General features: G+C 44.6%; 1 protein-coding gene across 2 annotated transcripts in view; it reads right to left on the bottom strand.

Annotated features, from left to right (window-relative positions):
• The window catches only part of USP43 (ubiquitin specific peptidase 43), a 55,170-nt gene that overhangs the window by 29,932 nt on the left and 10,136 nt on the right, over positions 1-15,102 (bottom strand). For both annotated transcript variants that reach the window (XM_037494259.2, XM_037494260.2), the window contains exon 3: positions 7,585-7,688. In XM_037494259.2, coding sequence (XP_037350156.1) covers positions 7,585-7,688 — 104 coding nt within the window. The remainder of the gene's footprint in view (positions 1-7,584; positions 7,689-15,102) is intronic.

Raw genomic sequence — 15,102 nt, 5'->3', positions numbered from 1 at the left:
ACAGGCCTGAGGATGTATTTTGTCAGGAAATTTCCAAATCCCTGCTTTGCATTTAAGCAAACAAATGAAAAGAAATATTTTTCTTTGATGTACTCATTTATTTTTCTAGCCTAATACTCAGCTAGGCTGCATTTATTTCTCTTTTAAAATTGCATCACATTAAATTGACACAAGGCTACCACCTTTCTAGTGGGCCACGTGCCTCTGTTGGGGAGCAAGGGCGGGGCAGAAAAAACATGGAATCATCTCATTTTATATTTAACGAATAAAGAAAACACACTGTCCCAAGGACAGAGGAGTGGATGAAGAAGATGCGGGATCTATACATGATAGAGTATCACTCAGCTATTACAAAAGGTGAACCCTTGCCATTTTCTTTTTTTTTTTTTCACCCTATCAGCTTTATTTTTTTTTTTCCCCCAACAACATAGTGGGGCTGGAGGGGGATATGCTGAGCGAAGTATGTCAGAAGGAGAAAGAAATATACTGGGTGGTTTCACTTGTATGTGGAATATAGAGAAATAAAACAAACTACAAAACTAAATCAAAACAAACCCTAGAAATCTGACTCCAAATGGAGGCTACCAGAGGGGGAGCAGCGAGGGGTGAAGGCAGGGGCCATAATGGGGAGGGGTCAAAAGGTCTACAGTAAAGGACTTGGATGCTCTGGTGGTGGGGGTGGTGTGGTGACATACATAGGAGGTGTTTCCCCAATGGGATAAAAAAGGGAAAAAATAAACACATTGTTTTCATAATAAAGTACAGAGAGGATGTGAAATACACCTTCTTTTCAAAGGCTAAGAAAGAAGGACAGAGTGAGATCAACAGATCCAGAAGAGGGGCAGCATTACTGTTACAGAGATCAGGATGTTAGCAGCTGCAGCAAATAACCCAAATATGGTCTGAGCGGTCCTTGCGTCACCATCTCCCCCACTCATGGGTGGGGCACTCATGGGTCTGTCCCTAGGTATGTGGGGACAGAAAGTCACCCACTGCCCTTCAACATTCACTCGCCATCTCCCAAGGTCTTCGTTGTCCAAGAGCTTCGGTTACCAAGTCACCCTGGTTACTGCTGCTGAACCCCTGGCCCGGACCTCCTCGCAGATACAAATGCCCCAAAGTAAGCCCCAGACTTTGGCACCACAGGTTTTACCTCTCATCCCTTTTCCCAATGCACACCTCACACCTCAAAGCTGACCAGCTTCACCTTCCCATTGAATGGTGGCACTGATGTCTCCACCAGGAGCGACCATTATGGTAACCCTTAATCGAGACGTCCCCTCTGAGACCTCTCTGAGAAAGCCTTCAAAAGTGTACTCTGCGTATAATGGGAACCAGATTAAACTTTCTGTGAATAAACATACACACACACTGCCTCCTCTATTTTTTTTAAAAGATTTATTTTTGCATACAAAAACTGGGGTGTAGGCCTGAGATGCAGGGGGTGAGAGGATTCACCAGAGACAGAGTAGGGAACAGAACAGGCAGACTGACTGAAATACACAGCTGAGGGGAGCAGCAGGCAAGCCAGCAGAGGTCTGCTGTGCCATGTGGGTCAGCTCCCTGGCAAGGGATGGAACTCATGCTGCAGTGGCTGCAGATAGCTTCACAGTGCTGAGACTTAGCCCTTTGAGCCACCAGGGAGGTCTCACACACTGCTTCCTCTAGACAAAACACCAGCATCCTTGGTTATTACAGGTATTTTAGGCTGTGGTGCTAATCATATAGAATAACTAATTATTCTTCCTCTAGCCCCGACCTCCTGCACTCTAATACTATTCTCTTTCTCGCCTCCACTCAAAATCAAAAGCCAAGCCCTTTTAAAAATGGGGGCAGAGGGAGAACCTCAGTGGGTGGGGCCTCTGAGTTAACCCTGAAGTGCACATTCATCTTTCTATTTCATAAAGGCTGATATCAGAACAAGGCTCCACCCCAGTCCTGCCCGTCCCAGTGGGGAGGGTTCTGGAAGAATGGAGAGCAGCAGGACCAGCCTAAGCTGCCCCGTTGACCGCTACAGAAAAATCACTTCTCAGATCTCAAAAGCCCTAGCCTAGATGGACATCCCTAAGTCTACTTTTCTTTAGAGTAGACCATAAGGCACAAAGCAGGTATTTTTAACAGTCACCTGTCCTTTTTATAGCATGAGCACCTTCTTACTCATCAACCTACAGTAATCTACCCAAAGGGCACGGTAGTCCTTAATATCTGATCATCTCAAATGTCACTTCCTCAGGAAGCCTCCCCTGACTCACCCATCACAAGAGTCAAGCATCTCGTGATTTATAATAAGAAATATATATTTGGTCTTTTTCCCTGTTTCTGACACAGAGCTCTGAAGATCTTTGGAATTTCCAAAGTCATGAGAGTGATAAAAGTGAAAGCATCATTTGTAATTCATGATGAGGCTCCATGTGATCACACCTGAGTTCATGTCATTGGGGTGATTTTGGGAAGGCCCCTAGATAACACAAGATGGGGACTTGTGATTCCAGGGTTGCCTCTTTCAGCCTCACTCCTTCACCCAGGAGGGGAGGCAGGCTAGAGGTTGAGTTAACAACCAAGAGCCAATGATGTGCTCAATCCTGCCTCTGCAGTAACACCGCTATAAAGGCCCCTGCAGAGGATGGCTCCAGACTAGTAAACACCCAAAGGTTCTAGGAGGGTGATGCTCCTGGAGAGGATGGGGGCTCCATGTTCTTCCCCACATACCTTGCCCTCTGCATTTCTCCCATCTGGCTGGACCTGAGTTGGATCCTTTTAAAATAAGCTAGGGTTAAAATAAGCAAGGGGTTAAGCACCGCACTGTGAAGCAATTTGCAGCCTCTGCAGCACATGTTTGATTCCTGGCCGGCCAGGAAGCAACCCACATGGCGAAGCAGACCTTTCCTGTCTCACCCACTGCTCCCCTCAGCAGTGTACTTCAGTCGGTCTGCCTATTCTGTTCCCCACTCTGTCTCTGGTGAATCCTCTCATCCCCTGCACCTCTGACCTGTGCCCCAGCTCTTGTATGCACAAGTCCCCATCCTGTAAATCTTTAAAAAAATTAAAAAATTTAAAAAATTTAAAAAGCTGGTGATAAAGCTAAGTCACATATCCAGACCCAGATGGCCCACATCACAAACCTAAATCTAAGTCATCCTGCACTTAGGGGAAATAGCTTCCTGTCAAGAAAATCTAACACACACCAATCACCATCCTGCAGCTCAGCTCAGCCAGCTCTCCTGCCCCCAAAATAGCACCCAGCAACAATGTGAGGAAACTCCTGACCTCTTATCCCCTCATGTGATTATTCCATGTTGCCTCTTCTAACACTCATAAAGCCTGCTCTTACCCAAAATCCCTTAGGAAGTGCGCTCCCTGCTTGTGAGACACTGGGCTCCCCCAAACCATGCATTGCTTTCTCCTGAAGAAAGGACATCAAGTTCATCATTAATTGTTTTTTTTCCACAACATGAGCAATCTAGTAACTAAGATGTTTTCCAGCGCTCTGAGGGGAAACACTAGAAATTATCAAACTTGAAGGAGGTGTCTGGGAACCCCCAGTTTACAGCTAGTCAGCTGCACAAGGGCTTGCAACAGGTGTCTGGGGAGGATGAACCCTTGACCTGTGGGGTCTGTGCTGACTCCAGGTAGAGACTCAGAGCTGAGTTAGATTGCACGACACTCATTTGGTGTCCACAGAGCACTGCAGAACCACTGGCGGTGGGAAAAACACCCACTCATGTGGTGTCAGAGTGCTGTGAGCATGCAGGGGTGGAGTGGAGAGTAAAGGGAAATCAGACTCTTTCCTCTTTCACACCTGTAACACACCTGGAACACCTGCACTTCAAAGAACCCAAGCTTTCCTTCAGAGCACTAGCCAGTTATATAACTACTGTTGCAGTTGCTAAGTGAGAGTTGGCTGTAGCACACAGCCAACGTATGGAGTGGACAGTACCATCTAGGACTGTGCAATTACACTCAACGATGCTTGCACAATAAAATCACCCACCACCACCCATCGCTGTCTTTAAGCGAGCATGAATATATCAAAACCCAGGAGTCACCCTAGATTTCATCTGTCTCTCCACCCCATACCCTTAAATGGTTAGCAAGTATAACATCAGCTGCTGCTCCTGCTTCCAGTCTTGCCTCCCCTGCATGGTCGATAACGATAACAACTGGCGTAATCTCTTAAAATGACAACTAGACCACACCCTGCTTTAAACTTTGCAGTGACTTCCGGTGCCCTGGAGACCAAAATCCACGCTGGGACTGGACATCTGCACTACTAGGTGCCCATCCACTCTCCAGGCTTACCTTCCAGCCCTCACTTTTGGGCAGCTACCTGGACCTTTCTGTCCTAAAATTACAAAAATTATTCACCCTTTGCCTCTGCTGTTTCCCTGCCTGGAATGCCTGAATTCAAATGGCTGACTCTTCACTCAGATCTCAGCTCAAATGTCCTCTCTGAAAGGAAGCCTCCCCTGACCACCTTATCTAAGGTTGGCTATCTCCCCACCTCCCAAGTTACACCTCATCACCTCACTTATCTCTCTGCAAGTTGTTTATTGACGTGTGTCTGATACATCACCCTCCCGACAGCATGAGTACCATGAGACTAGGCACTGGGTCTTGTTCACAGTTCAGTCACCAGCACGCAGAAAAGAGCCTGGCACACAGTAGGCACGAATAAAATATCTAGAGAACACGGGAACTTGTTCCTCTGAACCATATAGGGCTGTAGGCCAATGTTATTTCAAAATAATAAATCCAATTTTTTAAAAATCTGGAAAAACAAATGGGTATATTTGGTTACTATGTCTCTCCCATGGACAAGGAGGCATGCTCCCCAATGTAAACACTGGAAATATTTGAGAGCAGGGAATGAAGAAAGTATATGTAAACAAGAGAAGGAGAGGGTAGAAAAGGAAGTAAGGGGCCTCCCTGGTGACGCAAGGGGTTAAGCACTGCACTATGAAGCAAACTGCAGCCTCTGCAGCACGAGTTTGATCCCTGGCCGGCCAGGGAGGTACCCACATGGCGCAGCAGACCTCTCCTGTCTCACCCACTGCTCCCCTCAGCAGTGTACTTCAGTCAATCTGCCTGTTCTGTTCCTCCACTCTGTCTCTGGTGAATCCTCTCAACCCCCACATCTCTGGCCTGTACCCCATCTCTTGTGTGCATAAACAAATAAATCTTTAAAAAAAAAAAAGGAAGTAAACAGTGAAATAACTGCATTTATTATAAAAGGTGCCAATGAGTAACAGCAATTATTGGTGCCCCTTCCCTGCTCCCTAACATGCCCTCACCTTAGACTCCTCTTTCCCTACTTCTAGATGGAGGTTCTTCATCTTCCTCCTGTGCTCCTCTTTTCCTCTGACTCACTTTTGTTCCAGTAGCCCCTTCTTTGGGCACCTGAATATAAGACAGATGCCCTACAAGTAGCTTTCACGTCTACAAAAGATTGTCAATCACAAAATCTAGGCTTTCTCTATGAAGATCCCCATCACCACAGTTTTCAGGAAGTAAGTGGACCTTTCTTCAAGTACAACAATGAAATTTTTTTTTAAAGATGTATTTATTTATGCGTACAAGAACCAGGGTACAGGCCAGAGGTGTAGGGGGTGAGCGGATTTACCAGAGACAGAGCTGGGAACAGAACAGGCAGACAGACTGAAATACACTGCTGAGGGGAGAGGAGAGTGAGTCAGGAGAGGTCTGCGCGCCATGTGGGACCCTCCTCCGGTGGCCGGGGAGCAGCAGGGGATCGAACCGGTGCTGCAGAGGCCGCGGGCAGCTTCGCAACCCAGCGCTCAACCGCTGCGCCACCGGGGAGGCCCCAACAATGAAATTTTAATTGCTTAATATACCAAGCAATCAAGACAAGAGTGGAGTGCCCATGGTCATTCCAGCAGTCATCCATGGTCCCTGAGGGTTCCCTCTCTGGGGGGGCAGAAAGTGAGAGAATTCTCAAGTGCTATGGATTCTCTGCTCTAGTGGAAAGCAACTATAAGTATTTCACAGATTATGTGGTCTTCCTAAATAAATAATCACTTCAAAGGCAGTGACCACATTCAATTTATCTTATTGGCAATCATAGAACATGATGTAAAGCCTAAATCGGAACAGTTTCTGGACACATTTAAATGATGTCCTCTGTTCCAAATATAAAGAACATAAATCCCTGAAAAGCATGGAATCCAACGGCTGTAAGTGAATTCTGTAAGACTAAAGAATTATTACTTTGTGTGATATGAATAAAAGGAAAAAAAGCAACAACAGGAGACCCATGAAAACACAGCAGAGCAAAGGAAAGGCAATAGTATGCAAAAGATTCAGAGGAAGGCACCTTTGAAAATGATTTAATGTAACAACCAGAAGAAAAATATTTCAAGAGGGCAGGGTTTCTAGGCAACTGAGGTAGCAACAGACAACCAGAAGAAAAGAACAGGTGAGATGGACAAGCAACCAAAGATGGACAAAGGAACCAGAAGGAGGACTTGGGCTTCAGAGATCTATCAAAGGTCAAATCCTGGTTCTGCCACTCTCCATATGTCCTTTCAAAAAAAACCCAACCTCCCCAATTATAAGATATATCTCCTGGGGTTCTTGGAAGGATGAAGCTAAAATATATATGCACAAGCATGTCATGCAGAGGGAGTTCTCGGTCACCATCATCTCCCCCTACATCTTGACCATTGTGCTTGTTCCCACCTTTATGTGGAGTTCAATCTTGTTGAGTAAATTCCCACCAATTCAATCCTAGCCTATTCAACCTTCAGAGCTCATCAAGAAACCCCTGTTGTGGGGAGAAGGGGGGGTCCTCCCTTCTGGACCTCTCACTACAATAAGACTTTTCACTAAAACATACCTGAAAATACTCTGCCTTATATGAATCTCTGAACTGTCATATATAAAGCCTGAAGAGAATTTACACTTTCTAAAATCAAAGGCTATATAACTACATATTATTTTATATCCTTATCATGCTGGGAAATCTTGAACCCAAAATAACACATTAGGGGCCTCCCTGGTGGCACAAGGGGTTAAGGCGCAACCTATAAGGCTATCTGCAGCCACTGCAGCACGAGTTCCATCCCTGGCCAGGGAGCAATCCACCTGGTGGGGCAGACCTCTCCTGGCTCGCCCACTGCTCCCCTCAGCAGTGTATTTTAGTTAGTCTGCCTGTTCTGTTCCTCACTCTGTCTCTGGTGAATTCTCTCATCCCCCCACACACACACACCTCTGGCCTGTACCCCAGTTCTTGTATGAATAAATAAATCTTTTTAAAAAACACATTAACCTAAGCTCTCTGGCTATAAGGAACAAACAGGAAGGGTCCCACCAGCTTCTCAATGATTGTCTGTTGGTGGGGTCCTGGCCCCACAGGCCTACTCTATAGAACCACCCTCACATCACCCTCTCTGCAAGGGGAAAGGAAGGCCCAAAGGAGAAACACTGTAGATCAGAGACAAGAGGAGTGCGTGGTTAATTTGGGATTCATAAGTAATCGCAGGGTAGACCTGGCAATGGGAGGCCAGTTACCAGCACAGAAGTTTGCTTAACTCTTAGGTGACATCCCATTCTTACCTATATTCTTACCTATACTGTGCTTGAAAGTGGCTTTGCACAAAGCTTTGGCGGGGAGACAGCTGAGATGATGGGGAAAGGAGGTTCTCAGAGGTTTTACTGGCTTCAGGCTGAAGCTGCAAAGAAACAAGGAAAAGAAGGAAGATTAGATACCCTGCCCATCGCTCCAGCACTTTCAGACCATGGGGCCAATACCGTCCATCCCCTGCCCCCGTCACATCATCCCTTTCAGACCTGGATTCTGCAGAACCAAACTTCAATGTTGTCACCCTGTAATTCACCGCTGCTTCAATTCCAGGTCCCCCCATATTCCCCAAGAGTGTGCTAGCAGAGCAGAAGAGAATGAACCTTGGTGAGCACTTGCACACTCAGCCACCCTCACCTGCTGCTTCTGGACTGACTGACCCATTCTTTAACTATACTCGGGTGGGCCCAATATGTCCAGATCGCTTCAAACACATCCATACCAATCTTCACAACTGCTGCTGCTAACCTGCTCCTCTCCAAGCTCCCCAGTGAGCCGGTCTTCACACAAGTACCTTCTTCCTCAGACAAACTGGGTTTGCACCTTGGATGCACAATCTTCTTCACCCTGCATATCAGTCCTAGTGTGTCCTTTTTTGCATTCCCTTCTGTATTTGTTCCCAGCAGCTTCTCTAACAAACTACCACAAACCGGAGGCTTAAAACAATAGATATGATTTGCCCACAGTTCTCAAGACCAGGTATCCAAATCACTACCACTGGGTCAAAACCTAGATGTCAGTAAAGGCCTGCTCCCACCAGCGACTCTAGGAGAGAGTCCATTCCATGCCCCTTCCAGCTGCAGGAGGCTGTGGGAATTCCATGGTCCGTGGCCATATCACTCCAGCCTTTAAGGCCAGCATTTCCAAATCCCTCTATGTTCCATCTTTGCTTGGCCTCCTCCTCTGCATGTCTCAAATAGTCCTCTGGTTCTTTCTTATAAGGTTGCTTGTGTTTGCACTTAGCATCTACCTGGATAATGGCTCCACCTCAAGATCCTTAACTTTATCCCACACTGCAATCCTTACCAGAAGGTAACATCTATAGGCTCCAGATGCACTGGGATCATTTGTTAGCTCACCCACAGCTTGGGTCTTCTGTGCCAATGCCACCAAACTTATCTGGACTCCTACCACTTTCAATATAAGTTCCTCAGGCTTTCTAGTCACCTCCATTTTACTCTTTACCCCCTACTACCTTCCATCATCACACGCTGGACACAGTCCTCTATCGAGCCCCTGCTGTGTAAAAATCATAGACGGAGGTCTGTCCCTAAGGATCAAAGATGCCTGTGAAGTTATATTTGGTAAAATAAAAAATTAGCTACAAAGGACCATGCAGGAAATAGGTCCAAAAAAAATATATATCTCTACTTTATTCATGATCACCTCCCCAAGGAGTGTTTTTAGACTTTTTTTTTCCAGATTGTCCCCCATAAAATGTTAATATTACAGATCTAGTGCACACCTGCTCACGTGGTATATGAGTATCAGTGCTTTATATTTAAAGTTTTTCTCACCTCCCTGCAAGAACTAATTTTTGGGTCCCCTGAGGACAATAATAAGCCCCCTAAAAACACAAGTGCTTGGAGAACAACAGGAGACAAAATGTCAGAGAGGCAGAAAGGCGCAGGTAAGGATCTGGGTAGAATCTGAGATAAATGTTAAAGATTTTAGAAAGTTGAGGACAGAACCAGGAGAAAGAAATGTACATAGGGCCTCCCCTGGTGGCACAGCATTTGGGCACTGGGTTGCGAAGCTGCCCACAGCCTCTGCAGCACCAGTTCAATCCCCAGCTGCCAGCGAGGGTCCCACATGGTGCGCAGACCTCTCCTGCCGCACCCGCTGCTCCTCTCAGCAGTGTATTTTGTTGGTATGCCTGTTCTGTTCCCCGCTCTGGCTCTGGTGAATTCTCTCACCCTCCCACACTTCTGACTGTACCCAGTGCTTGTATAAATAAATGAAAGAAAGAAAGAAAGAAAGAAAGAAGAAAGAAAGAAAGAAGAAAGAAAGAAAGAAAGAAAGAAAGAAAGAAAGAAAGAAAGAAGAAAAGAAAGAAAGAAGAAAGAAAGAAAGAAAGAAAGAAGAAAGAAAGAAAGAAAGAAAGAAAGAAAGAAGAAAGAAAGAAAGAAAGAAAGAAAGAAAGAAAGAAAGAAAGAAAGAAAGAAAGAAAGAAAGAAAGAAAGAAAGAAAGAAAGAAAGAAAGAAAGAAAGAAAGAAAGAAAGAAAGAAAGAAAGAAAGAAAGAAAGAAAGAAAGAAAGAAAGAAAGGCACATAAAGTGCTTTGGGTGATGTGTACCAGTGTCTGTAATTTAATGTGCATCAAAAAAACTAAGATGGGAGCCTCCCTGGTGACACAAGGGGTTAAACACCACATTATGAAGCAGTTCACAGCCTCTGCAGCATGAGTTCGATCCCCGGCCAGCCAGGGAGCAACCCACGTGGCGCAGCAGACCTCTCCTGTCTCGCCCGCTGCTCCTCTCCCAGTGTACTTCAGTCAATCTGCCTGTTCTGCTCCCTACTCTGTCTCTGGTGAATCCTCTCACACACACACATGCTGCATCTCTGGCCTGTACCCCAGCTCTTGTATGCATAAATAAATAAATCTTAAAAAAAAAAACTAAGATGGGGTGGGGGGAAGGACAAGAGGATAGAAGGGTGAATACATGGGTAGAGAAGTGATAGGACAATTTTAACAAAATGTAAATTGTAAAATCTAAATGCTGAGTATGAGAAGTTACCTTATAATTAATTTAACTTTTCCATATGCTTGAAATTTTTCATAATGAAATATTAGGAGAAATAAGAGTGACAAATACTCAGAACAGTCATGCTTATTTATTTCACAATTTTATTAAGCCAAGTTAGACCAGAATATGGGATGTGTAAAAGGAAGTCAAAACCAGGATGGTGACTGATTCTGGTGTCATATCGGGTGGGGCCTTCAATGTTCTAAAGACTACCTGGCTCAGACAATAGCATGGCGCTAGGGTTGAGAATTAGATTCTGTTTTGGGAACTTGCCTCCAACGGTAATGAAAATAGGAAGCAAAAAATAAACAATGGGACTACATCGAACTAAAAAGCTTCTACACAGTGAATGAAATGGCTATTAAAATGAAAAGACATCCCACCAATGGGAGAAAATATCTGTATATCATACATCTAACAAAGAGCTAATAGTCAAAAGCTACAAAGAATTGATAGAATTCAAAAATAATAATAATAAATCAAGAAATGGGCAGAAGAACTAAGTAGATACTTCCCCAGAGAAGACATACAGATGGCTAACAGGCACATAAAAAAACATTCAACATCATTGATCATCAGGGAAATACAAATCAAAACTAAAATGAGATACCACCTCACTCCAGTAAGAATGGCCCATATCAAAAAGACCAGAAACAATAAATGTTGGTGAGAGTGTGGAGAAAAGGGGACCCTGGTATACTATTGGGAGGAGTGTAGACTGGTCCAGCCTCTATGAAAAATAGTACAGAAATTTCTCAAAATAGATCTACCATATGATCCAGCAATTCTACCCCTTGATGTTTATCCAAAGAATGCATGTTCACTGCAGCACCACTTAAAATAACCAAGCTATGGAAACATCCTAAGTGCCCAAGGACAGACGAGTAAATCAAGAAAATGTGGCATTTACACATGAGGGACTACCACTCAGATGTAGAGATGAACTCTTGCAACAACATGGAAGGAACTGGAGGAGATTATGCTAACTGAAATAAGTCAGAAGGAGAAAGAAAGGGCCTCATTGGTGGTACAAAGGGTTAAGCACAGCATTGTGTCTGCAGACTCTGCAGCACTAGTTCAATCCCTAGCCGGCCAGGGAGCTACCCTCATGGTGCAGCCGACCTCTCCTGACTCGCCCGCTGCTCCCCTCAGCAGTGTATTTCAGTCAGTCTGCCTGTTCTGCTTCCCACTGTCTCTGGTGAATCCTCTCACCCCCTGCACCTCTGGTCTGTGTCCCAATTCTTGTATGCATAAATAAATAAATCTTTTTTAAAAAAAAAGGAAGAAGGACAAATACTGGGATGATTTCACTCATATGTGGAATATAGAGAAGCAAAACAAAGAAACAGAACAAAACTGAACCCAAACAGGTCCTTGGATTATGACCATAGAGTTGAAGGTACCAGAGGGAGGATAGTGGGTGTGCAAAGGGAGAGGTGATAAACAGGACCAACTTCAAGCTTCTAATCTGGTGCCTGAAGAATGCCTGTTTTGCTAACAGAGAGGAAAAGTCAAAAGGAAAAGTAGATCAGAGAAGGGCACCCCAAGTTTGAGGGTGAACATCCAGGTAGAGACATGTAACAGCAAGCAGATAAAAGCCACTCAGGAGAATGTGTTGGAATGTACAGTAGACACTGGTATTTTTGCTGCCCAGCACTCACTCCTCCTTTGGTAGTAGCATCTTTTTTGGAACCTTGAATCCAGTCTACGGAAAGGTGGGGAAGGCTCTAGAACCAGAGGTACTGCCCTCTCCTACCAAAGCACAGCCACATGACCCAAGCTAGACTGAGATGTCCCTGTTTATGCAGGTGAGCAGCAACCAAAAGGCTGACAACAGAGATTCTGGCGTCGTATCCAGGTCAGAGAGCTGACCAGTTCCTGCCACTGAGACACTGCCACCTGGAGCTGCCTGCTTTGCCATACTTCCCACCCTGCTTCTTTAACCCTGCAAGCTCCCACTTGGTCTTCTAATTAATCCCCTTCTTGTTTGAGTCAGCTGAAGTTGGTTGCTGTTACTTGCAAACCAAGACCTGATAATGATCCAAGAAGCCTCTGCATCAAGGTGGTACCACAGCACATTGGGAGTGACTGTGGATGGGGTCACCAGGGGTGGGATATGGAGAGAAACTTCTGAATGAGGCTGGGCAAGAGAAGTGGGCTATGAGGTCAGACCAAGCTGGCTGTACTCTTCAGTCAAGTGACCCTGAGTATCTCTCTGAGCCTCACTGCACATTAAAAGGAACAGAAGTATCACATCTACTTAGGGGAAGATCATTGAAATCAAAAGAGATGAAGTGTGGACCTTGCCTAATGCCAGCTTCCTGGTTCTCTCCCCAGCCTGCTGCCATCTTAATTCTTTAAGAGTGGCTTTTTTTGTATGATAGACTGCTTGTATGTTGGTTTTTATAGGATGGTGAAAACATGCCCTTTGTGCCAGAAGAAAACATTTGAGGATCATTACAGAAAAAAGTGGTTCTTACGTTTTCCATTCCAGTTTGAAATAAATGTAGCTATATGGCTTTCATATGTTTGGAAACAGAAGTAACCTCAAAAAGAAAAATTGCTCAGTTACACAGAAGTAAATCCCTTTCCTTCTCGGAAAGAGAGACAAAGCATCACACCAAATGACCCTAACAGCTCTGCTCTTTCCCTGCAAGCCTCACCGGAGGCTTTCCCAGGCAGTCCAATTTTCTGAGAATCAATTTCAGGAGAGGTTTTGACCCTAGACAGAAAATGATCTTTTTTGATATCAATCAGGGCAAAGTTAGAGCCAGGCACCAGCAACTCCTCTCTCTGGCCAATAGTCACCCCCTGTGCCTGCCTGGGGCAAACTTCTAACATGCTTGGTCCATTAAAGGAAGCGAGAGCAGCCAGTGTGACCAAGGATGATGAGCGACTCACCTGGAAGCAGGCTGGGTGTTTGGCAGGCCCAGGCAGGAAGGGCCCTGTCAGCCACATAGGAGTCTACATTTTGTTCTAAGTGCAGTGGGAAGCTACTGGAGGAAAGCAAGCAGGAGAGTGACATGATCTTATTTCCTTTCTGGAAGACCACTGGCTACAGTGCAGAGAACATACAGCAGTTGGCATAATAGAAATGAAAAGGCCAGTTATTGTTGCTTTTATGTGGGTCATGAAGATGTTAAAGAGAATTATTGGCAAGCCCTCTTGGCTAAAAGTAATCTTAAACAAAGGGTGCGGGGTGGGGGGCAGTGCAAAATGGTTAGGAGCAAAACTTTTAGAAGTAATTCTCAACTGGGGCGACTGGCATCTAGTGGGGAAAAACATGCTATAAAGGCTACAATGTACAGCACAACCTCACATAACAGAGTTCCTGGCCCCAAATGTCAAAAGGTCTAGGGTTAAAGAGATCCTGTTCTAGAGTCACATTTCCTAGGTTTGATGCCTGGCTCTCCCACTCACTGGCCGTGTGACTTAGGGCAAGTTACTTAACCTCTCTGTGACCTTCCCTACCCATAAGCCTCCAATGCCTTTTCCTGTCCCCGAGGAATATAGAAAGTAGATGAAAGGCAATTTAGAAGCTGTCTATCTCTCCTACTTTCCAGTGGGAAGAGTTAGCTGGCATGGCCAGGGACAGGGGAGATGGGGGACAGAGGACAAGCAATCTCTCTGAGCAGCCAGCAGGAGGAATAGCTACCTCCAGTACCCTCTCATTCCTTGGAGGGAAACTGAGAACTGAGATGGCACAAGATACTCATGATGATGAAAAGAATTAAGCACACACTGGCTTTGAAATAGATTCACATTCACTTCTATTCTCATCAAAAAAGTTCAGTGAACATGGGCAACTTACTTAACCTAAACTTCCATTAGCTGTAAAATATGAGCTATCCTGACAAATATTAAAACATGATAACTATTTAATTTATTCAACCATTCAAGAGTTTACTGAGTACTTCCTATGTGTCAGGTAGAGAAATAAGTCATGAAAACATCAAGTTAAATGCCTGGCACATAACAAATAATTGATAAATGTTCTTTTTTAAAAATATATCATTCTGATTTCAAAATGTGTTCACTATAAGATAATGGAATATGCAGCGCAGTGGATATGAGTATCTGCTCAAAATTCCATCGTTGGGGGAAGCCATCTGCCATCCATCTATAAAAACCTTCCCTAGCTATGAGATTTGCACACATACAGGTCTGAAACCCACGTGCACCCATCGGAATATTTATTTCTGCTGGTCACCTGCCAGCTATGGACATGTGATCCAATCTGGGATAATTGGACTCTACCCTGAACTTTTTCTAGAAAAAAAGCACTAAGCTTTAAGAAGCATATGCAGTTTTTATATGCAGTCATGTGCACTTATACCATTCACCTAACAATAAAGCCAGAGACAAGAGATAGAGATCAAAGACATGGTGACATCATCTGTGTCCTTGGATCCAAACTTACCTGAAGCTGGAGCAATCTTTGGACATGCCAGTTATAAAATTGAATAAATGCCCTTTCTTTACGTTAGATCAAGTTCAATTTCTATCACTTGTAACTAAAAAGGTCTGAATAAGATAAACTGAAAATCACTACAAATAAAAGAAATATCATCCGTAATCCCACAACCCAGAGAAACCACAATAAACTTTAAGTCCTACCAGGTTCTATTAAGGGGATGATTTGCTTTGTTTCATCTGTGTGTCTTAGCGGTGTCTGGGGTGGTTATTTTTAAAGTAGACCTTTAGGAAAACAGACTTTTAAGCTTAACCCCCTTAAACTTGACTCCTGACTCTGTCCTT

Source organism: Talpa occidentalis, unplaced genomic scaffold, assembly GCF_014898055.3.
Source record: "Talpa occidentalis isolate TD23 unplaced genomic scaffold, MPIMG_talOcc4v2.1 talOcc4.7, whole genome shotgun sequence".
Lineage (NCBI taxonomy): Eukaryota > Metazoa > Chordata > Mammalia > Eulipotyphla > Talpidae > Talpa > Talpa occidentalis.
The sequence above is the reverse complement of the archived record's forward strand: the minus strand, read 5'-3'. Positions and strand labels throughout refer to the sequence as shown.